The sequence below is a fragment of the Hyla sarda genome, chromosome 6 (genome assembly GCF_029499605.1).
Source record: "Hyla sarda isolate aHylSar1 chromosome 6, aHylSar1.hap1, whole genome shotgun sequence".
NCBI classification, from domain to species: domain Eukaryota; kingdom Metazoa; phylum Chordata; class Amphibia; order Anura; family Hylidae; genus Hyla; species Hyla sarda.
In genome coordinates this window covers 133,952,808-133,978,465 of record NC_079194.1, presented here as the reverse complement: position 1 = coordinate 133,978,465, position 25,658 = coordinate 133,952,808, and the positions used below count along the sequence as shown (strand labels likewise).

At 42.9% G+C, this 25,658-nt stretch overlaps 1 protein-coding gene across 2 annotated transcripts in view; it reads left to right on the top strand.

The window, feature by feature from the left end:
• LOC130276132 (fibulin-2-like) overlaps positions 1–25,658 on the top strand; it is a 162,804-nt gene that overhangs the window by 122,681 nt on the left and 14,465 nt on the right. For both annotated transcript variants that reach the window (XM_056525059.1, XM_056525058.1), the window contains 3 exons: positions 7,894–8,023; positions 10,805–10,991; positions 24,097–24,231. In XM_056525059.1, the coding sequence (XP_056381034.1) occupies positions 7,894–8,023; positions 10,805–10,991; positions 24,097–24,231 (452 nt within the window). The remainder of the gene's footprint in view (positions 1–7,893; positions 8,024–10,804; positions 10,992–24,096; positions 24,232–25,658) is intronic.

Sequence of the window (25,658 nt, the reverse complement as noted above, 5' to 3'; positions counted from 1 at the left end):
CTGGCAGCCTTTAGTTGTATGGGCATGCTGGAAGTTGTTGTCCTAAACTACAACTCCCAAGCTGGGAGTTGTGGTGCCTAACCCCCTTTCACTTTTAATACTAAACTATGCTAAATTACAACCTACACTAATCTACGGCTAAGCTACCTACCTACGCTATTTGCATAGTGCTGCGCATGCGCAGTACTACTTTAGCTGCGCCCGCCGCTGCTCTACTTTCTTTTCCCCGTTCCCTGAGAGTTAACAGGGGACGGGGAGCAGAGCAGCGGGCGGGTAGGCAAGTGGTGGTCAGCGCTATTGGGCATAGGGATCCCGATCGCGCTGGCGGGTGACAAGCTGATAACGCTGCTATCGGGCATAGGGATCCCCATAGCGGTGGTGAACGAGCGCGCAGCTGATAACGCCGCTATCGGGCATAGGGATCCCGATAGTGGTGGCGAACGAGCACGCTGGCGGGTGACAATAAAACAGTAAAAGTATTAGCTTCTGTGGCCCGATACCGCTCTCCGAATCTGGCCACAAAGGCCATGAGAGCTCCGTGCAGCTTCGGGCTATCACAGGGAGAGATCCTCTCCCTGTGATAGCCCAAGTGAGACTGTGTGAGCTGCGATGCCTGATGATTAAATATGTCACGTGGCACTCGCACACCCCCCAGCCCCCGCAGTAACCAATGGTTGGGGGGTGGTGTGCGAGTGTCAGCCTATAGACTGTAATGGAGGTGGAGCGCTCGAGCAGGGAAAACTGCTGAGTCACTCCATCACAATCTATGGTAAATCACAATCTACGGCAGTGCACCGGAATCTGCCACAGTGCTTCTGTGGTCACGCGACGTCAGGGCCGGCGTCAGCTTCCAGAGCACAGACGTACCTCCCGGCAACCACTGCTGCTGTTTTGAAGAGACAGTGGCTGACGGCCCCGGAGGTATGTCGCCGCTGCCGTGTGTGATCTGTGACTGATTTGACTGACTGTACAGAGTACAGTCAGTCAGTCAGTGTACAATGTGTCGCCCCCAGCAGTCAGTGAGTGACAATCACTCACTGACATTGAAAAAAAATACTACATTTGCTGGAACCGGACGGGCCCCCTACAGGGGTATTGGTTGTACCCCCCTGATGGCGGCCTTGGACAGAACTGCTGCTGATATATAGTAGGGAATTTGTATACAGTATTCCAAGGTCATTCGCTCCGATACCCGGGACCTCATACAAAGTAACATATTATGAAAATGTTATTTAAGCAATTACTGATGTATTGAATATATTAACTGGTGGCAGGTATTTATGACGGATACGAAAACCACCAGATAATTATGACTGAAGAAATACTTGGGATATTTTGGATCACATTTCCCTTTTGGACATTGCAAGAGTTACTGCACCAAACAGAGGACCTGCCAAAAAAGTGTCAGATTGTAACATAAAACTTCCCCAGTCAAAGCCAAGACGTCTCCTCTGTAAAATGAACAAATGTTTACCACCGCTAACATCCAAATATGCAAGATTGTTGACAACATACCAAATCATGTCTAGCGAGTGCAGAATGTTTTGGGATATGGAACATCCCATAAAGAATTCTATGGTAAAATGATAGTTCCCTTCAGTAAAGTCCTGGAGCTGTTCTATTTAAATTCTTGTTCATATGGACAGTATTATAGTATTGTCTTGTAAATAGAGGACAGCATTATAGTAGTTATATTCTTGTACTGGACATAGCGGTAGTATTAGGGGGCATTCACACCATGTTTTAGCTATACAGGGAATGAGCCGACCGGAGTCAAACAGTGACTCTGGTCGGCTGATTTTTGCCCTGTATCCGGTTTTCTGACCGGACCTAAAACCGTGGTATGCTGTGGTTTTCAGTCCAGTCAGAAGACCGGATACGGTCCCCGAATAGCTAAATCGTGGTGTGAATGCACCCTTACAACAGTTATATTCTTGCACATAGGGAGAAGTATTATAGTAGTTATATTCTTGTACATATGGAGCAGTATTATAATATTGATATTATTGTACATAGGGGCAGTATTATAGTAACTATATTAATGTACCTTGAAGGCAATATGAGGGTACATTCACATGTTGATAACTTGCAGTGGGTTAGTTCTGCTACCATTCACTTCAATGAGTCTACAGATAATCTGCAATAGTGACAGACTGAAAATTGCCAATAGACCCATTGAAGTAAATGGTAGCGGAACTCAACTTAAATTATCAACATAAGAATGTATCCTTATAGTAGTCATATTCTTTTAAATATAAGGCAGCATTATAGTAGGTGTATTTTTGTACATAGGGGCAGTATTATAGTAGTTATATTCTTGAACATATGGGGAAGCACAATAGTAGTCATGTTATTGTACATAATAATCATAGTAGTTATATTTCTGTATATGAAGCAGTATTATAGTAGTTATATTTCTGTATATGAAGCAGTATTATAGTAGTTAAATTCTTATCCATAGGGTACAGTATTATAGTAGTTATATTCTTGTACATAATAATATCATAGTAGTTATATTTCTATATATGGGGCAGTATTATAGTAGTTATATTCTTATACATAGGAGACAGTGTTATAGTAGTTATATTCCAGTAGAAGACAAAGTGGTGGCACAGCTTGCAGATAACACACTTGAGTGATGAATGGTTGATTCAGGTGAGGCAGTGTAACATGAATGCAATACCAGGGAGTGCCAGAGAGGTGGGAGAAAAATAGACAAATCGCACTCACCCTCTGTAGTTGCAGTAGAAGAAAAGGATTTATTCCCAAAGTATGCGGCTGGAAATAACAGGCATGAGGCGTGGAGGAGTCCCGAGACAAACAACTAGTTTCACACCTGACGGTGCTTCCTCTGGTTCGTGAACAGTTCACAAACCAGAGGAAGCACCATCAGGTGTGAAACTAGTTGTTTGTCTCGGGACTCCTCCACATCTTATGCCCATATTTTCCAGTCGTACATGTTGGAAATAAAATCTTCACAACTGCAACTACAGAGGGTGAGTGCGACTTGTCTTCCATTCTTCCATCGCGTATTATCGTCTTTAATTCATCCACAATCTGCACCCCCTGGTATTGCTTTCATGGTCTACTGCCTCCCCTGAATGAGATATCCACCTTTTAAGTGTTATATCTGTGAGTTGTGCCACCATTTGTCTTCTACTATATTTAAAAGGACTTTATTACAGTAGTTATATTCTAGTACATAGGGGCTGTATTACATTTGTTCTCTGGGCTCGAAATGTAACATGCAATGGCTATACAATTAATAAGCCTTACCAAGCGGTTTGAGGTGTGCCATAACCGCACGTGAGGCCACGCCTGTAGAGGCCAAAAATCAAGACAGAATAGGGTGGAAAGCAAGCTTAATTATTGACCCAATTAAGCACTGACCTGAAATTTGACCTTGAAATGTAATACCATGTAAATTCAGCATGGAACGATGACAAAGGAAATTCATCTACCAGTCCTTGTATACGTCCGCACTAGATAACAAACACAGCACCCTGAGAAACAACACCCTGATAGAGACCAGGTCATAACTTAAAGAGGTATTCCAGAAAAAACTTTTTTATATATATCAACTGGCTCCAGAAAGTTAAACAGATTTGTAAATTACTAGTAGTAACAAAGAAAAGAGAAGTGGCACCGATACCTTAAGCCTTCTTAGACCACGAGATGGAGACGGCGTCCCGCTAGTATGGAAATCCACCCTGGCAGCGGAGGTGCTAGGACAATAAAGACCGTAGTCACCAAATAGCGCATTCCTATGTGTAAAACCGCCGACAGTCGCCTCTGAGCGCTCCACTGTCCATAAAGACCGTAGTCACCAAATAGCAGTAAACAAAGAAAAAAGGTGCCCTGCACTCACCGCTTCAGTCCAGGTAGTCCTGCTCCCATCTCCGGCCGGATGAAGCGCATTTCTATGCGTGAAACCGCCGGCAGTCGCCTCTGAGCGCTCCACTGTCCATGTCCTCCGTGTTCGAGCTGTGACCCGAGATGGGAGCAGGATTACCTGGACTGAAGCGGTGAGTGCAGGGCGCCTTTGTTCTTTGTTTACTGAGATTTGTAAATTACTTCTATTAAAAAATCTTAATCCTTTCAATACTTATGAGCTTCTGAAGTTAAGGTTGTTCTTTTCTGTCTAAATCCTCTCTGATGACACCTGTCTCGGGAAACGCCCAGTTTAGAAGCAAATCCCCATAGCAAACCTCTTCTAAACTGGGCGTTTCTCGAGACAGGTGTCATCAGAGAGGATTTAGACATTGTTCATTGTTCTTTTCTGTCTAAGTGCTCTCTGATGACACCTGTCTCGAGAAACGCACAGTTTAGAAGAGGTTTGCTATGGGGATTTGCTTCTAAACTGGGCGTTTCCAGAGACAGGTGTCATCAGAGAGGATTTAGACATTGTTCATTGTTCTTTTCTGTCTAAGTGCTCTCTGATGACACCTGTCTCGAGAAATGCACAGTTTAGAAGAGGTTTGCTATGGGGATTTGCTTCTAAACTGGGCGTTTCCCGAGACAGGTGTCATCAGAGAGGATTTAGACAGAAAAGAACAACCTTAACTTCAGAAGCTCATAAGTACTGAAAGGATTAAGATTTTTTAATAGAAGTAATTTACAAAACTGTTTAACTTTCTGGAGCCAGTTGATATATATATATAAAAAAAGTTTTTTCCTTGAATACCCCTTTGAGCCTAACTAGGGTATGAACATAATGGATGAAACTGTTGGTTGATGCAATCCATGCTGCTGAACGACCTGTCTAATACCTTACACAATAGCATGACGAGATAATGCACAGAGAAAGTACTTACCGCATCAATTAAGGTTAAAGGGGTACTCCGGTGGTGCCAGTAAATTAAACAGATTTGCAAATTACTTCTATTAAAAAATCTTAATCCTTCCAGTACTTATTAGCTGCTGAATATTACAGAGGAAATTCTTTTCTATTTGGAACACAGAGCTCTCTGCTGACATCATGACCACAGAACTCTCTGCTGACATCTCTGTCCAGTTTAAAAACTGTCCAGAGTAGAAGACAATCCCCATAGCAAACATATGCCGCTCTGGACAGTTCCTAAAATGGACAGAGATGTCAGCAGAGAGCACTGTTGTCATGATGTCAGCAGAGAGCTCTGTGTTCCAAAAAGAAAATAATTTCCTATGTAGTATTCAGCAGCTAATAAGTACTGGAAGGATTAAGATTTTTTAATAGAAGTCCTTTACAAATCTGTTTACCTTTCTGGCACCAGTTGATTTAAAAAAAAAAAATAGTTTTCCACCGGAATACCCCTTTAAGGGGCAAAGCAAAAAAACATAGTAGTATGGAATTGACATCTGAATTTAAGCTCTCACAGGATTTCCAAAAACTCAATACTTCCAAGCTACGGAGAGCAATTAGCAGTAGTAGTGGCCAGCAAGCCTGAAGCCATGATTGGCAATACAATATCCCAAAATGTAAGTTAAAATGTGACCAATAACATATGAAATGTAATTGTGACAGGCAAGCAATATAAACACGTAAGCCTAAAAACGTGAGTCGCAACATACAATATAACCTACAATATTACAGGTCACCTAATATGCAGATATTATGGTCATACAAGTAAGTAGTAATGGCAAACAACGATTAGATAACTGTGTGAACCTGTGACACAGAAGTCACACGCAACAGAATTAACTTAAGTGCCTGAAGCATGACGACCTGGAAGATGACAGAATATCGCATACCCACAGTACAACTATTAAACCTGAAAGTGCATTTACCCTTCCTGAAGTAGTTGTTACACTCTGCGCTTGACCTTCTGCTACGTATGACTACGCTACTGCCTTATCCTACGGTACCTCACCTTGCCCAGCTACCTGTGTGGTCCAGCCGTGTCGGGGGTAGCGACCTGGGTGTCGCCTGCCGCAGCAAGCCCATCCTGCCTTGCGGCGGACTCTGGTGAAGACCAGCGGCACCTTAGACTCCGCTCCCCGATACGGTCCGAGCCATCTGCCACACAGGTTAGAGGATCCACATCCAGCTCCGTTACAGTAGTGAGAGGCTAAAATGTTTGGAATCTACTACTATTTAAGAACCTACTAATATTGTGACGGACTGTATGCGCAACAAACCTAGAAATAGACTAACAGTAAGTATTATCACTACCCAACATGAGTGACCCAAATGTACAGTATAAAGCATCATGAGGAAGTGTGACCCCTAAAGCATGACAACCTAATTAAGGAAAAATGACAGCCAGGATATGATGACTCACCTGTAAATGTGACCAACCTGAGCCTGTGGGGCAAATGACAGTTCATACATCCTACCAACCTTTCAAATCTAAATGAGACTAACCTGAGAACATAAGATAGTGGCAGTAATGCTATAGAGGTACCCTTTTTTTTTCAATTTTCATTAAGAATGTGAACTGTGTATGTGAATCATAATATTATAGCTCTGAAAAATGTGGCCGGAACAATAGGTGAACAGTGCATCCCACCTGGAATATGTGACAGGTCATGAGGGGTATGCTATTGCATGCGTGTGACGTGTGACCCATTGCTCTGAAGACGTGTCAGCAATGATAGGTGAACAGTGCATCCCATCAGGAATATGTGACACGTCATGAGGGGTATGCTACTGCATGCGTGTGACATGTAACCCATTGCTCTGAAGACGTGTCAGCAATGATAGGTGAACAGTGCATCCCATCAGGAATATGTGACAGGTCATGAGGGGTATGCTACTGCATGCGTGTGACGTGTAACTCATTGCTCTGAAGACATGTCAGCACTGATAGGTGAACAGTGCATCCCATCAGGAATATGTGACAGGTCATGAGGGGTATGCTACTGCATGCGTGTGACGTGTGACCCATTGCTCTGAAGACGTGTCAGCAATGATAGGTGAACAGTGCATCCCATCTGGAATATGTGACAGGTCATGAGGGGTATGCTACGGCATGTGTGTGACGTGTAACCCATTGCTCTGAAGATGTGTCAGCAACAATGGTGAACAGTGCATCCCACCTGGAATATGTGACAGGTCATGAGGGGAGTGCTACTGCATGTGTGTGACATGTGACCCATTGCTCTGAAGACGTGTCAGCAACAATAGTTGAACAGTGCATCTCACCTGGAATACGTAAGAAGTTATGAGGGGTATGCTACTGCATGTGTGACATGTGACCCATTGCTCTAAAACGTGTCAGCAACAATAGGTAGGTAGTGAGGCCATAACCAAAATGTTATTGGGCTTTTTTTTTTTTTTTTTTACAACCTGATTACATGATAAATAAACACTGCTATCACAAACCTTAAGGTGACTGACCTGAAAACTTGTAACGCATTCAGCAAAGCTATCCTGACAGCCTAACCTAATGGCAACGTACCCAAGAACCTGCGAGTAACATTAAGCAGTTGTGATCTCCTAAATACAAGGTAATAACCTAACACATGTGGTAAGCCTGACTGTTAGCCATGATAATGGCCCAAATAGAAACAACCTATGGTATGGAGGACAGCACCAGACAGAATGCCTGCACCTCGCCCCAAACTGCCGGTCCGTGAATGCCACCCACGCACCGGACGTCAGGCACAAGGGGCGTTATAAAGACCCATGCCCCTCCCACAAATACAGCCCTGCGGGCTTAACACTAGTTATATTCTTGTACATAGGTGGCAGTATTATAGTAGTTATAGTTTTGTACATAGTATGTAGGATTATAGTTGTTATATTCTTATACATAAGAGGTTGTATTATAGTAGTCTTATTGTTGGACATAGAGTCAGTATTATAGTATTTATATTCTTGTGCATAGAGAGCATCATTACAGTAATTATATTGTAGTTCTTTCATGCATATAGTGGTAAAAGCACTAAATAACAAATCATTCACATTTCCAGGCTTGTTGAGAAGCAATGCTGTATTTCTTACATCAAGGATAACACCTGTATTGCTGGGATGATTGCAGCCAAAGAAGATGGCATTTGCCTTCAAACTGAGAATGATCACTGTGAAAGATCACAATTCAAGGTGAGATTGTCTTCAATATATTATGTTGTAAATTCATGATACCTACAGTGCACTGTGTGAACACTAATGGCACTTCCCATAATAATATAGAACCTTACAGATGTGCTATAAAATTTATGCTCTAGCAGCGCAGAGCCAGGGGCCCCACATGGGAGAACGCGGGGGCCCCAGCAGTTGGACCTCCTGCGATCAGTCCAGTGGTGGATCCAGAGTCTAGTCTCGCAAGGGGCAAAGTAATTTGTGTTGGTGGACAGAAAATCAGTTATATGTAACTGTACACAGGATATATACCATATAAGTGATTATCTACAGGGCCATATAGAGGTAGATATCAGCTGTACACAGGATCTTTATACCATATAAGTGATTATATACAGGACCATATAGAGGTAGATACCAGCTGTACACAGGATCTGTATACTATATAAGTGATTATATACAGGACCATGTAGGGCCAGTTACTTACCCACTTGCACACATTCTCCCCAGCCCCATCCTTCTCATTTTATGCACCAACCTTTTATATGGCACAGTATCAAATGCTTTGGAGAAATCCAGATATGTGACATCCAGCGATTCCCCCTGATCCAGTCTGGAGCTCACCTCCTCATAAAAGCTGATCAGGTTAGTTTGACAGGACCGATCCCTCATAAAGCCATGCTGATATGGGGTCATACATTTATTTTTGTCAAGATATTCCAAAATAGCATCTCTAAGAAAACCCTCAAACAATTTACATACAACAGAGGTTAAACTAACAGGCTTATAATTCCCGGGGTCACCTTTTGACCCCTTTTTAAATATTGACACCACATTTGCCATGCGCCAGTCCTGGGGAACAGTACCTGTTACTATAGAGTCCCTAAATATTACAAATATGGGTCTGTCTATTACCTTACTTAATTCCTTTAGAACACGGGGTGGTGTTAGTCTTAATAGGTGTGTATTGGGGTTAGTAGCATTATTTTCGAAACTTAGCATGCTCTAGGTGTCACGTTTTAAGATAGTTTGTAGTGTTTTACTCCCATCCACTTTGTTTTTTTCCTTGCATTTAAAAATTGTGTAAATGTGTATTGCATCTTTTTTGCATTTTTTGTGGTATTTTTCATGTTGCAAATCATGTGATTCAAACACAAACCCTTGGACCACATGGTCCCTGAATCATGTTATTTTCAACGGGAAAAATGCCACACAAAAGAACACCATGAAAAACACAGGTACTAAAACAAAACTCAAAAACAGTGTGGTGTCCCGGTACAGAACCTGTCCTGTACCATCCTTAAAGGGGTATTCCAGGCAAAAACTTTTATATATATATATCAACTGGCTCCAGAAAGTTAAACAGATTTGTAAATTACTTCTATTAAAAAATCTTAATCCTTTCAGTACTTATGAGCTTCTGAAGTTGAGGTTGTTCTTTTCTGTCTAAGTGCTCTCTGATGACACCTGTCTTGGGAAATGCCCAGTATAGAAGAGGTTTGCTATGGGGATTTGCTTCTAAACTGGGCGGTTCTCGAGACAGGTGTCATCAGAGAAGACTTAGACAGAAAAGAACAACCTTAACTTCAGAAGCTCATGGTACTGAAAGGATTAAGATTTTTTAATAGAAGTAATTTACAAATCTGTTTAACTTTCTGGAGCCAGTTGATATATATATATATATATATATATATATATATAAAAAAGTTTTTTCCTGGAATACCCCTTTAAGTCCCCTCAGGAAGTGTCCCTTAGGTCCATAGGGCATAAATGCAATGTATATTCTTTATGTGTATCTATTGTTCATATGTATAAAGTTGTACAGAAGTGTATAAAGTGTTGATCATGTGAACTACTGTCATGTGATATACCCAGAGTTCCATGGGCACAGGAACCCCAGGCAACTAGCAACCAATGGGCTTTAGTCCAGACCCTAGTATATAAGGGGCTGTAGTCTCCATATTCACTCTCTTAGTTCCAGCTCTTGTTCCTGCACTCTCATAGTTCCTGGATCTAAAGAAAGCACAAAGTCCTGTATACTGCAAATTCATCTCATCTAGGCCAAAGCCTAAAGTCCAGCAGCCACTTCTAAAATGTAAGTAACAAATATCTCTAGAAATCAAGTGACTACTACTCAGCTAAAGATATATATTAGTAGCACAGTGGCCTGCTGCATTTTCACCATAACTTCAAGTCCAAGCAAGCCTGCGAGGTTCCCTGTGTCCTAGTTGCCTCTGATGAAACTGCATTATTGTAAAGACTGTTTCCTGCATATTGCAAGTAAAAGTTCCAGTTACTTCAAAACCCTTGCTGTGGACATTCATTCATTGCATGCCGTTTTTGGGCTGGTTGTCGTCGGTCCCTATACCGAAACAACCACACCCTGGTGTCACGAACACTAAGGGGTTAACAACATCTTTCCCCCAGGGTTAATACTACCAGACCCTGCTACATCCATTGCAACACCCCGTAGTCACCACATCTCAATTTTGAAAGATGAAGAAAACAAAATACAAAAAAAAGGTGTATGTGTGTGTGTAAAGGAGGTCTAAGGACTAAGTTTCCACCCAGGTTTTTTTCAGTTTTTTTTTGGAATACTGCCACTGCAGTTTTTGAGCCAAATCCAGAAGTGTATTCAATAGGAATGAGAAATATAAAGAAAGGATTCATACTTCTCCTTCCTAGTGGATCCACTCCTGACTTTGGCACAAAAACTGCAGTGACAGTTTTCCAAAAAATGCCAGAAAAAAACCTGTGAGGAAACCTAGCCTAACAATGTTTTATTATCCTTCCCTCTTGTAGCTGTGCTGTGACTGCTGCTCTCTGGGCCTAAAGATCAGGAAGGAAGGACATTCCTGCGAATCCAACCTAAACCTTGGATACCCTTGTAACCACATGATGATGCTATGCTGTAATGGAGAAGAGCAGCTACTTCCACCAGAAATCAAAATTCTGCCAAAACCTCAACCAACACCAAAAGCTGAAAAAGGCAGGTATCAAGAGTCACCCTGGCTACGATTATATCTATTTGTATTGCTCCAATGCAGATAAATTAAACAAGTTTGCAAGTAGTTCTTCTCAGAGATGAGTAAAACTATAGTATGATAGAGCAAAGGGTCCAGCACCAATGGAAAAGGTCCATATACAAATTATTTTTGAAGCATATAATATACTTCCATAAAGAATGTGTATTTGGACTTTTTCCCATGGTGCTGGACCCTTTTCTATATATATGTTTAGACTGGCAAGCTCATGCTTTCTTGTACCAGGAGGGGAGGGAAAAACCTTGTAGGTTTGGTGAGCTGAATTGCATCTGGGTTTGTCTCTAAACTACAGTATTAGGCTAAGTTTCCACTTAGTTTTTTTTTTTACTCCATTTTTTGTGTGAAAAAAATGCCAGAAAAGACACAGTGCAATTTCTTGCCATCTTTCTTTTCTGGCGTTTATTGCAGTATTGGTCCCTTTAGCGTTTTATTAAAAATGTGTTGGGTACCAAAGGAAAAAAAAGGAAAAAAGGATGCAGTAGTGATGGAAAAAAATGTATTTAACAAAATTTATAGTTTTTTATAACAAAATTTTTATAAATTTTTAAACAGGGATCAATTTATGTGGGAGGGCAGGGAACTAAACATGTAGCCGACAATAATAAAAATGTAGTGTGTGTGTTTTTCACTTTTTTTCTTTATTTTTTAGGTAGTACTACTACTCCCAGAATGGAACACACTGTTCCATGATGGGAGTAGTAGTTCCTGTACTAATAGACAGATCACCCTGGGTGTCACTCCTGATACCCGATGCGATCGTCCATATTATAGCAGAGATGCGGAGCGGCTCTATACAGCGCTCGCATCTCGGCACTATACTCCGGCCAGTGATGTGAATAGAAATTCACATCACTCATTCATATTTTCCGCCCAGAGTGGGGATTGGCTGGATGGTGGCATCCAATCACCGCTCTCAGTGGGAAATATGAATGAGTGAGTGGCCGTCCAGAGTTCTGAGCAGAGATGTGAGCGCAGGAGAAAGCCGCTCTGCATCTCAGGGATGAAGGATGATCGCAGCAGGTGTCAGGAGTGATACCTGCTGTGATCTGTCCTTAACTACAGGTACTACTGTTCCCAACATGGAGCACACTCTGCTCCATGCTGGGAGCTGTAGTACCTGCATTAATAGACAGATCGCAGCAAGTGTCACTCCTGACACCCGCTGTGATCCTCCTGTATAATGAATAGATGTGGGCGGCCACTCTTCTATGGTCTCCTGCACTGAAGTATATATACACACCTATTCATATTTCCCACAGAGTGTTGTGATTGGCTGAATCCATCTGCTAATCACAGCTCTGTGCAGGAAATATGAACAGGTGTATATATACGGCAGTGCAGGGGACCATAGAAGAGCGGCCGGCCGCATCTATACATTATACAGAAGGATTGCAGCAGGTGTCAGAAGTGACACCCGGGGCGATCTGTCAATTAGTACAGGTACTACTACTCCCATCATGGAGTAGTACTACCTAAAAAATGTTTTTTTTTTAAGTGAAAAACACACACACACTACATTTTTAGTGCCCTGCCCGCCCACATAAATTGATCCCTATTTAAAAATAAATTAAAATTTCGTTATAATAAGGAAAACTTTCATTAAATACAATTTTTTCCATCACTACTGTATCTTTTTGAATATCTTTTAGAGCACAGAGTACTATAAGACAAGAGAGAGCACAGATGAGTACTATCAGACAGAAGAGAGCACAAAGGAGTGCTATCAGACAAGAGAGAGAACAGAGGAGTAGTATCGGACAGGAGAGAGCACAGAGGAGTGCTGTCAGACAGGATAGAGCACATAGGAGTACTATCAAACAGGAGAGAGCACAGAGAAATACCATCAAACAGGAGAGAGCACAGAGGAGTGCTATCAGACAGGAGAAAGCACAGAGGAGTACTATCAGACAGGAGAGAGCACAGAGGAGTACTATCAGAGAGGAGAGAGCACAGAGGAGTCCTTTAAGACAGGAGAGAGTACAGAGGAGTGCTATCAGACAGGAGAGAGCACAGAAGAGTACTATCAGACAAGAGAGAGCACAAAGGAGTGCTATCAGACAGGAGAGAGTACAGAGGAGTAGTATCGGACAGGAGAGAGCACAGAGGAGTGCTGTCAGACAGGATAGAGCACATAGGAGTACTATCAAACAGGAGAGAGCACAGAGAAATACCATCAAACAGGAGAGAGCACAGAGGAGTGCTATCAGACAGGAGAAAGCACAGAGGAGTACTATCAGACAGGAGAGAGCACAGAGGAGTACTATCAGAGAGGAGAGAGCACAGAGGAATCCTTTAAGACAGGAGAGAGTACAGAGGAGTGCTATCAGACAGGAGAGAGCACAGAAGAGTACTATCAGACAAGAGAGAGCACAGAGGAGTGCTATAAGACAGTAGAAAGCACAGAGGAGTGCTATCAGACAGGAGAGAGCACAGAGCAGTACTTTCAGACAGGAGAGAGCACAGAGGAGTGCTATCAGACAGGAGAGAGCACAGAGGAGTACTATCAGACACGAGAGAGCACAGAGGAGTACTATCAGACTGGAGAGAGCACATAGGAGTGCTATAAGACAGTAGAAAGCACAGAGGAGTGCTACCAGACAGGAGAGAGCACAGAGGAGTACTATCAGACAGGAGAGAGAACAGATGAGTGCTACCAGACAGGAGAGAGCACAGAGGAGTACTATCAGACAGGAGAGAGCACATAGGAGTGCTACCAGACAGGAGAGAGCACAGAGGAGTGCTATCAGACAGGGGAGAGAACAGATGAGTACTATCAGACAGGAGAGAGCACGGAGGAGTGCTATCAGACAGGAGAGAGCACAGAGAAGTACTATCAGACAGGAGAGAGAACAAAGGAGTGCTATCAGACAGGAGAGAGCACAGAGGAGTAGTATCGGACAGGAGAGAGCACAGAGGAGTACTATCAGACAGGAGAGAGCACAGAGGAGTACTATCAGACAAGAGAGAGCACAGAGGAGTACTATCAGACTGGAGAGAGCACATAGGAGTGCTATAAGACAGGAGAGAGCACAGAGAAATACCATCAAACAGGAGAGAGCACAGAGGAGTGCTATCAGACAGGAGAAAGCACAGAGGAGTACTATCAGACAGGAGAGAGCACAGAGGAGTACTATCAGAGAGGAGAGAGCACAGAGGAATCCTTTAAGACAGGAGAGAGTACAGAGGAGTGCTATCAGACAGGAGAGAGCACAGAGGAGTGCTATAAGACAGTAGAAAGCACAAAGGAGTGCTATCAGACAGGAGAGAGTACAGAGGAGTAGTATCGGACAGGAGAGAGAACAGAGGAGTACTATCAGACAAGAGAGAGCACAGAGGAGTACTATCAGACTGGAGAGAGCACATAGAAGTGCTATAAGACAGTAGAAAGCACAGAGGAGTGCTACCAGACAGGAGAAAGCACAGAGGAGTACTATCAGACAGGAGAGAGTACATAGGAGTGCTACCAGACAGGAGAGAGCACAGAGGAGTACTATCAGACAGGAGAGAGCACAGAGGAGTACTATCAGACAGGAGAGAGCACGGAGGAGTGCTATCAGACAGGAGAGAGCACAGAGAAGTACTATCAGACAGGAGAGAGCACAAAGGAGTACTATCAGACAGGAGAGAGCACAGAGGAGGAGTATCGGACAGGAGAGAGCACAGAGGAGTGCTGTCAGACAGGAGAGAACACAGAAGAGTGCTGTCAGACAGGAGAGAGCACAGAGGAGGGCTGTCAGACAGGAGAGAGCACAGAGGAGTACTATCAGACAAGAAAAAGCACAGAGGAGTGCTATCAGACAGGAGAGAGCACAGAGGAGTACTATCAGAGAGGAGAGAGCACAGAGGAGTACTATCAGACAGGAGTGAGCACAGAGCAGTACTATCAGACAGGAGAGAGCACAAAGGAGTACTATCAGACAGGAGAGAGCACAGAGGAGGAGTATCGGACAGGAGAGAGCACAGAGGAGTGCTGTCAGACAGGAGAGAACACAGAGGAGTGCTGTCAGACAGGAGAGAGCACAGAGGAGGGCTGTCAGACAGGAGAAAGCACAGAGGAGTACTATCAAACAGGAGAGAGCACAGAGGAGTACTATCAGAGAGGAGAGAGCACAGAGGAATCCTTTAAGACAGGAGAGAGTACAGAGGAGTGCTATCAGACAGGAGAGAGCACAGAGGAGTGCTATAAGACAGTAGAAAGCACAAAGGAGTGCTATCAGACAGGAGAGAGTACAGAGGAGTAGTATCGGACAGGAGAGAGAACAGAGGAGTACTATCAGACAAGAGAGAGCACAGAGGAGTACTATCAGACTGGAGAGAGCACATAGAAGTGCTATAAGACAGTAGAAAGCACAGAGGAGTGCTACCAGACAGGAGAAAGCACAGAGGAGTACTATCAGACAGGAGAGAGTACATAGGAGTGCTACCAGACAGGAGAGAGCACAGAGGAGTACTATCAGACAGGAGAGAGCACAGAGGAGTACTATCAGACAGGAGAGAGCACGGAGGAGTGCTATCAGACAGGAGAGAGCACAGAGAAGTACTATCAGACAGGAGAGAGCACAAAGGAGTACTATCAGACAGGAGAGAGCACAGAGGAGGAGTATCGGACAGGAGAGAGCACAGAGGAGTGCTGTCAGACAGGAGAGAACACAGAAGAGTGCTGTCAGACAGGAGAGAGCACAGAGGAGGGCTGTCAGACAGGAGAGAGCACAGAGGAGTACTATCAGACAAGAAAAAGCACAGAGGAGTGCTATCAGACAGGAGAGAGCACAGAGGAGTACTATCAGAGAGGAGAGAGCACAGAGGAGTACTATCAGACAGGAGTGAGCACAGAGCAGTACTATCAGACAGGAGAGAGCACAAAGGAGTACTATCAGACAGGAGAGAGCACAGAGGAGGAGTATCGGACAGGAGAGAGCACAGAGGAGTGCTGTCAGACAGGAGAGAACACAGAGGAGTGCTGTCAGACAGGAGAGAGCACAGAGGAGGGCTGTCAGACAGGAGAGAGCACAGAGGAGTACTATCAGACAAGAAAAAGCACAGAGGAGTGCTATCAGACAGGAGAGAGCACAGAGGAGTACTATCAGAGAGGAGAGAGCACAGAGGAGTACTATCAGACAGGAGAGAGCACAGAGGAGTGCTAGCCCACCCTCACTTACTGCACTTTGTCCATGCCTGTGCTTCAGCTTGGACAATGCCATGATTTTATAAGACATGATTTCTATAACAAGGAAATAACAACATTTTCTTATGAAGTATATTAGAAAGGTTAATGTTTTGCCAAGATGTGCACCATATAAAAGGTTTTTGAATCTGACAGTGCCCATTTAATGGGCTTTAACCTCTTGGGGATGAAGGGCGTAAGAAAATACTACCCCACACTGTACCCTGAATATAATACTGCTGTACACTGTACCCACTAAAAATAATCCTGCCATACACTGTACACTGAATATAATGCTGCCCCACACTGTATCCACTGAATATAATCCTGCCACACACTGTACCCTGAATATAATACTGTTATACACTGTATCCACTGAATGTAATACTACCCCACACTGTACCCTGAATATAATACTGCCACACACTGTACCCTGAATATAATACTACCCCACACTGTATCCTGAATATAATACTGCTGTACACTGTACCCACTAAAAATAATCCTGCCACACACTGTACACTGAATATAATGCTGCCCCACACTGTATCCACTGAATATAATCCTGCCACACACTGTACCCTGAATATAATACTGCTATACACTGTATCCACTGAATATAATACTACCCCACACTGTACCCTGAATATAATACTGCCACACACTGTACCCTGAATATAATACTACCCCACACTGTACCCTGAATATAATACTGCTGTACACTGTACCCACTAAAAATAATCCTGCCACACACTGTACACTGAATATAATGCTGCCCCACACTGTATCCACTGAATATAATCCTGCCACACACTGTACCCTGAATATAATACTGCTATAAACTGTATTCCACTGAATATAATACTGCCACACACTGTACCCTGAATATAATACTTCTATACACTGTACCCACTAAATATAATACTGCCCCACACTGTACCCTGAATATAATACTGCTATACACTGTACGCACTGAATATAATACTGCCACACACTGTACCCTGAATATAATGCTGCAACACACTGTACCCTGAATATAATACTGCCATACACTGTACCCTGAATTTAATACTGCTATACACTGTACCATGAATAGAATACTGCCATACACTGTACCCCGAATATAATACTGCTATACACTGTACCATGAATAGAATACTGCCATACACTGTACCTTGAATATAATCCTGCCACACACTGTACCCACTAAATATAATCCTGCCACACACTGTACCCTGAATATAAAACTGCCACACACTGTACCCCCTGAATATAATACTGCCACACACTGTACCCTGAATATAATTCTGACATACATGCATACACATCATATATACATATACACCCCCTCTTACCCTCTGTGTCCTCATGACCCACAAATCCCCCGCCAAACCCCTCCTCTTCACCACTATAACGCCCCCTCTCCTCATCACCCCCATAACCCCCCTGCACCTTTCATTACCCCCCTGCACCTCTCACCACCCCCCCTGCACCTCTCACCACCCCATTACCCTCCCTGTACCTCTCATTGCCCCCATAACCCCCCTGCACCTCTCATCATCGCCATACCCCCCCTGCACCTCTCATCATCCCCATCACCCCTCCCTGCACCTCTCATCATCCCCATAACACCCCCCCTGCACCTCTCATTGCCCCCATAACACCCCCTGCACCTCTCATCGCCCCATAACACCCCCCCCTCTTATCACCTCCACAACCGCCCACAGGTTCACTTACCCTGCCGGGGATCGGTGCAGCGGCGTGAGGCTGCATCTACTCCTGTCACTGCACGGGTTCGGAAATCTCACCTCACACCATGGAGGACGCAACTCTGCATTACACAGGCAGACACAGCAAGGGGAGAGCGAGGACATACACAGCCCCTCCCGTCCCCCCTGCTGCATCTCCACAGGACATCCTCTACCACGGGAGCTTTCAAGTTTGCACGTGGAAAGGAAAACACAGAGCGGGGGGAGGGGACGTAGGTGCACAGCTCCTTCACATCCCCCTGCTCTGTCTTGGGAGGACGTAAGTTTGCACGATCACAATAAGCCCAGCAGTGGAGAGAGAACATACATGCACAGCTCCTCATCTCCCTAATGACTGCTATGTGTAATGGACTGGCCCTGCAATGATTCCTAAGGGTCCTGCGTCCTAGAAATAGGTAAAAAAAAAAAAATGTGTCGGCCGCCAGGCGCCCCTGTTGCTATGGCGCCCTGTGCGGCCGCACAGCTCGCACACCCCAAAGGCCGGCCCTGACCATATCTACAACTCCCTACATGCCCTTCGACTGTCTGGGCATTCTGGAAGTTTTAGTTATGCAACGGCTAGAGGCACACTGGTTGGGAAACACTGTGTTAGGTAACAGTGAGTTTCCCACTGCAGCGGAAAATTTGCCGCATCTCAAACTTGAAGCGAGAAACTTGCCATAAACCCCCGCCCGTGTGAATGTACCCTTTACAGACCGTTCATGCTGGGAGTTGTAGTTATGCAACAGCTAGAGGCACACTGGTTGGGAAACACTGTGTTAGGTAACAGACTACTGCAGTGTTTCCGCACCACTGTCTGTTTTCTAACTCAGTGTTTCCCAAACCGTGTGCCTCCTGCTGTTGCAAAACTATAACTCCCAGCATGCACTGACAGACCATGCATGCTGGGAGTTGTAGTTTTGCAACAGCTGGAGGCACACTAGTTGAGAAACACTGAGATAGGAAACATACAGTGGTGTGGAAACACTGCGGTAGTCTGTTACCTAACACAGTGTTTCCCAACCAGTGTGCCTCTAGCTGTTGCATAACTACAACTCCCAGCATGAACGGTCTGTAAAGGGTACATTCACACGGGCGGGGGTTTATATCAAGTTTCTCGCTTCAAGTTTGAGATGCGGCAAATTTTCCGCTGCAGTGGGAAACTTACTGTAAACCCCCGCCCGTGTGAATTTACCCTAAAAACACTACACTACACTAACCCTAAATAAAGAGTAAAACACTACATATACACTATACCCTTACACTGTGCCCCCCCAATAAAAAGAAAAAACGTTTTGTATGTCAGTTTTTCCAAAACGGAGCATCCAGCTGTTGCAAAATAACAACTCCCAGTATTGCTGGACAGCCACTGACTCTGTTTGGGGAAAACTGACGTACAGTATTTTTGGTATCAGAGGCAAGTGTAACACTTGCATCCGAGTACACCCTCATGATAATTCCTAATTTAAGCCTCACATGCGCATGGCGCTCTCTCACTTTGGAGCCCTGTCGTATTTCAAGGCAACAGTTAAGGGGTATCTCCGTACTCGGGAGAAATTGCGCTTTAAGTTTTTGGTGGCTTTTTCTCCTTTTACCCCATTAAATTTTACTAATTTTACTTATTTAGTAAATTATAACAAGCGGTAAAAGGAAAAAAAGACCCCCAAAATTTGTAACACAATTTCTCCCAAGTACGGAAATACCCCATATGTGTATGTAAAATGCTCTTTGGGCGCACAACAAGGCTCAGGAGTGAGAGCGCACCATGTACATTTGAGGCCTAAACTGGTAATTTGCACTGGGGTGGCTGCTGGTTACAGCGGTTCTGACATAAACGCAACAAAAAAAAATACTCACATGGGACCCCATTTTGGAAACTACACCCCTCACAGAACGTAACAAGGGGTACAGTGAGCCTTAACACCCTACAGATGTCTGACAGATTTTTGGAACAGTGGTCCGTGAAAATGAAAAATTTTATTTTTTATTTGCACAGCCCACTGTTACAAAGATCTGTCAAATGCCAGTGGGGTGTAAATGCTCACTGCACCCCTTGTTACATTCCTTGAGGGGTGTAGTTTCCCAAATTGTATGCCATGTGGGGTGTTTTTTTGCTGTTCTGGCACCATGGGGGCTTCCTAAATGAGACATGCCCCCCAAAAAACATTTAATCAAAATTCGCTTTCCAAAAGCCCAATGTCGCTCCTTCCCTTCTGAGCCCTCTAGTGCACCCACAGAGCACTTTACATCCAAATAGGAGGTATTTCCTTACTCGAGAGAAATTGTATTTCAAATTTTGGGGGACATTTTCACCTATTACACCTTGTGAAAATGAAAATTTGGGGGAAACATTAGCATTTTAGTAAAAAAAATAAATTTCATTTTCACGTCCAACTTTATTGAAAATTCATCAAACACCTGTGAGGTGTTAAGGCTCACTGGACCACTTGTTACGTTCCTTGAGGGGTGTAGTTTCCCAAATAGTATGCCATGTGGGGTGTTTTTTGCTGTTCTGGCACAATCGGGGCTGCCTAAATGCGACATGCCCCGCAAAAACCATTTCAGCGAAATTCACTCTTTATAATCCCATTGTCGCTCCTTCTCTTCTGAGCCCTCTAGTGCACCCACAGAGCACTTTACATCCACATATGAGGTATTTCCTTACTCAAGAGAAATTGGGTTACATATTTTGGGGGGGCTTTTTCTCCTTTTACCCCTTGTAAAACTAAAAAATATGGGTCTACAAGAACATGTTAGTGTAAAAAATGAAGATTTAGAATTTTCGCCTCCATTTTGCTGCTATTCCTATGAAACACCTAAAGGGTTAACAAACTTACTGAATGTCATTTTGAATATGTTGAGGGGTGCAGTTTCCATAATGGGGTCCATTATGGGGTATTTCTAACATAAAGACCCTCAAATTCCCTTCAAAACTTAACTGGTCCCTAAAAAATTCTGATTATGAAATTTACTTGAAAAGTTGGAAAATTGCTGCACTTTGAAGCCCTCTGATGTCTTCAAAAAGTAAAAACATGATGCCAACATAAAAAAGATATATTGTATATGTGGAAAATCCTGGAAATCAGAACTGTTTGGAAAGCTAACTTTCCAATTATTTTAGACCAATCGAATCCACTGCTGATACTTTGGCTTCAGTCTCACACTGTAGTTGTGCTCATCTCTGATCCTGATTAAAGGGGTACTTCCCTGGAAAACATTTTTTTTTAAATCAACTGGTGCCAGAAAGTTAAACAGATTTGTAAATGACTTCTACATAAAAATCTCAATCCTTCCAGTACTTATCAACTGCTCTATGTTTCACAGGAAGTTCTTTTTGAATTTCCTTTCTGTCTGACCACACCTCTGTGCATTTTAGGAACTGTCCAGAGTAGGAGCAAATCCCCATAGCAAACCTATCCTGCTCTGGAAAGTTCCTGAAATGGACAGAGGTGTCAGCAGAGAGCACTGTGGTCTGACAGAAAGGAAATTCAAAAATAAAAGAACTTCCTCTGTAGTATGCAGCAGCTGATAACTTCTGGAAGGATTAAGATTTTTAAATAGAAGTAATTTACAAATCTGTTTAACTTTCTGGCATCAGCTGATTTATAAAAAAAAAAAATATTTTCCAGTGGAGTACCCCTTTAAAGGCCCATCATTTTGTATATACAGCCTCTAAGCAAACCTACAGTATATGTCCCAGCAGTCAGACCCCCTGCAATCTATAACTTATCCCCTATCCTTCAGATAGGGGATAAGTTATATACCACTACAGTTTTCCTTCAAAGCCTGGTCCATACCAATATCCTGAAACGATAGGTTTGGCTTTTGTTATAGCAAATGGTTGTAGCAAAAACCAGTATAACTGAATGCTTACCCAACCCCCTATTTCTGTTCATAGTTACATAGTTAGTACGGTCGAAAAAAGACATATGTCCATCAAGTTCAACCAGGGAATTAAGGGGTAGGGGTGTGGCGCGATATTGGGGAAGGGATGAGATTTTATATTTCTTCATAAGCATTAATCTTATTTTGTTCCAGGAATGTATCTAATCCTGTTTTAAAGCTGTTAATTGTTCCTGCTGTGACCAGTTCCTGAGGTAGACCGTTCCATAAATTCACAGTCCTCACGGTAAAGAAGGCGTGTCGCCCCTTGAGACTAAACTTTTTCTTCTCCAGACGGAGGGAGTGCCCCCTCGTCCTTTGGGGGGGTTTAACCTGGAACAGTTTTTCTCCATATTTTTTGTATGGGCCATTAATATTCTTATATACGTTTATCATATCCCCCCTTAAACGTCTCTTCTCAAGACTAAACAATTGTAACTCCTTTAATCGCTCCTCATAGCTAAGATGTTCCATGCCCCATATTAGTTTAGTTGCGCGTCTCTGCACCCTTTCCAACTCCGCAGTGTCCCTTTTATGGACAGGTGACCAAAACTGAACAGCATATTCCAGGTGAGGCCATACCAATGCTTTATAAAGGGGGAGTATTATGTCCCTCTCCCTTGAGTCCATGCCTCTTTTGATACATGACAATATCCTGCCGGCTTTGGAAGCAGCAGCCTGACATTGCATGCTATTCTGTAGTCTGTGATCTACAAGTACACCCAGATCCTTCTCTACCAGTGACTCTGACAGTTTAATCCCCCCTAAGACATACGACGCATGCAGGTTATTAGTACCCAGATGCATAACTTTACATTTATCCACATTGAACCTCATTTGCCAAGTGGATGCCCAGACACTTAGTCTATCCAAGTCATCTTGTAACTTATGCACATCCTCTATAGACTGTACCGTGCTACAAAGCTTGGTGTCATCTGCAAAGATAGAAACAGAGCTGTTAATACCATCCTCTATATCATTGATAAATAAATTAAACAACAGCGGGCCCAGTACTGAACCTTGGGGTACACCACTAATTACCGGGGACCAATCAGAGTACGAATCATTGACCACCACTCTCTGGGTACGATCCATGAGCCAGTGTTCAATCCAGTTACAAACTAAAATTTCCAAACCCAAAGACCTTAACTTACCTGTCAGACGTCTATGAGGGACAGTATCAAATGCTTTAGCAAAATCCAGAAACACTATATCCACAGCCATTCCTCTGTCAAGGCTTCTACTCACCTCTTCATAAAAGCAAATTAGATTGGTTTGACAACTTCTATCCTTAGTAAACCCATGCTGGCTATCACTTATAATACAATTATCCCCTATGTATTCCTGTATGTAATCCCTTATAAGTCCTTCAAACAATTTACCCACAATGCACATTAAACTTACCGGTCTATAGTTTCCTGGGGAAGACCTAGAGCCCTTCTTGAAGATTGGCACCACATTCGCCTTGCGCCAGTCCCTTGGCACAATACCAGACACCAGAGAATCTCTAAATATCATGAACAGGGGTACAGATATTACTGAACTTACCTCTCTAAGAACTCTTGGGTGTAGTCCATCCGGTCCTGGAGAATTGCTTACATTTACTTAACTTAACTTACCTTGTACCATCTCTACATTAAGCCAGTTCAGTACATTACATGATGTGTTACCAGCACTGACCTGGCCAATGTCAGCTCCTTCTTCCATAGTGTATACAGAACTAAAGAACCCATTCAGTAGCTCCGCCTTCTCTTGATCGCCTATGACAACCTCCCCATTATCATTATTAAGGGGTCCTACATGCTCTGTCCTTGTTTTTTTTGCATTTATATATCTAAAAAAATATTTAGGATTAGTTTTGCTTTCTTTGGCCACCTGTCTCTCATTTTTAATTTTTGCTGTTTTTATTACATTTTTACAGATTTTATTAAGCTCTTTGTACTCTTTGTTAAATGTTATCGCTGACCCATCAGATTTGTATTTTTTGATGGCTATTTTTTTGTTGTTTATTGCTCTTTTAACATCATGTGTCAGCCATGTAGGATTTAGTTTTAATCGTTTATATTTGTTCCCCTTTGGTATATATTTAGCTGTATAGTTATTTAGAGTTGATTTAAAGATGTCCCATTTACCTTCTGTATCAGTATTTGACAACAAGCTCACAAAGAGCAGCGCCCAAAAAACACCTTGACATGTATGTTGTCTCTAAAGCCTTGATCCCCAATTCTTTCATGCTTATAATTTTCTTACTTTCAGATATGGACGAGTGCGCCCTGAATACACACACCTGCAAGACGGGTGAACGTTTCGTCAACACGGTGGGATCATTCACGTGTGTATCAGAGGTGACGTGTGAGACCGGGTTCATACTAGAAGAGGGAGTATGTCAAGGTGAGAATGGGCCCATTTCTGTCAGGGATTACGAACGATAACGTATAAATAAAGGCTCATCATAATGATATGCATTGTGTATAATAATAACTGCTGCTTGGATATATTTATTTCTCACATTCAGAGGCTGACAACCTATTTAGACCAAACCTTGCAAATTCAGAGTATTATATCAGTCCAGACCAGTGTTTCCTGACCAGGCTGCCTCCAGCTCTTTCAAAACTACAATTCCCAGAATGCCCGGACAGTCGAAGGCTGTCCGGCCATGCTGGGAGTTGTAGTTATGAAACAGCTAGAGACTCCCTGGTAGGGAAGCAATGGTCTAGACAATACTGTGTTAAAGGAGATATCCAGGATTAGAAAAACAGAGCTGATTTCTTCCAAAAAAAAAAAACAGCACAACATCTGTCCCCAGGTTGTGTATAGCATTGCAACTTATTTACATTGAAATGATTGAAGTGATATCTTAAATTATCACTGTAATAAATATATACCTTATGGGAATAAAAGGGTCAGAAATAAAAGAAAACCAATATGGATGAATAAAAACATTAAAGGGGCAATAAAGGACAAAAATAAAGCATTTAAAATACTAAAACAGGGCGGCAGTGAAGAAGCATTAAAAAGCTATAGAGAAAAATGTAAAATATGTAAAAAACAGATAAAAGCCGCAAAAATAGAGACAGAAAGACTCATTGCCAAAGAGAGTAAAACTAACCCCAAAATGTTCTTTAACTATATAAATAGCAAAAAGGTCAAAAATGAAAGTGTTGGCCCCTTAAAAAATGATGAAGAAGAAATTATAAATGGGGATCAGGAAAAAGCAAATATATTAAACAAATTCTTCTCTACTGTATTCACCGAGGAAAATGAAATGCCAGGTGAAATACAGTGAGATAAGGTAAACTCCCCAGTACAGGTCATCTGTCTAACCCAGGAAGAAGTACAGTGCCGCCTACAAAAAATCAAAATAGACAAATCACCAGGTCCAGATGGCATTCACCCCCGTGTTCTAAAGGAATTAAGTAATGTAATAGACAGACCCATATTTGTAATATTCAGGGACTCTATAGTAACAGGGACTGTTCCCCAGGACTGGCGCATAGCAAATGTGGTACCAATATTTAAAAAGGGAACAAAAGGTGACCCCGGGAATTATAGGCCTGTTAGTTTAACCTCCGTTGTATGTAAATTGTTTGAGGGTTTTCTAAGAGATGCTATTTTGGTGTATCTTAATAAAAAAAAGTATGACCCCATATCAGCATGGCTTTATGAGGGATCGGTCCTGTCAAACTAACCTGATCAGCTTTTATGAGGAGGTGAGCTCCAGACTGGACCAGGGGCAATCGCTGGATGTCATATATCTGGATTTTTCTAAAGCATTTGATACGGTGCCTCATAAAAGATTGGTGCATAAAATGAGAAGG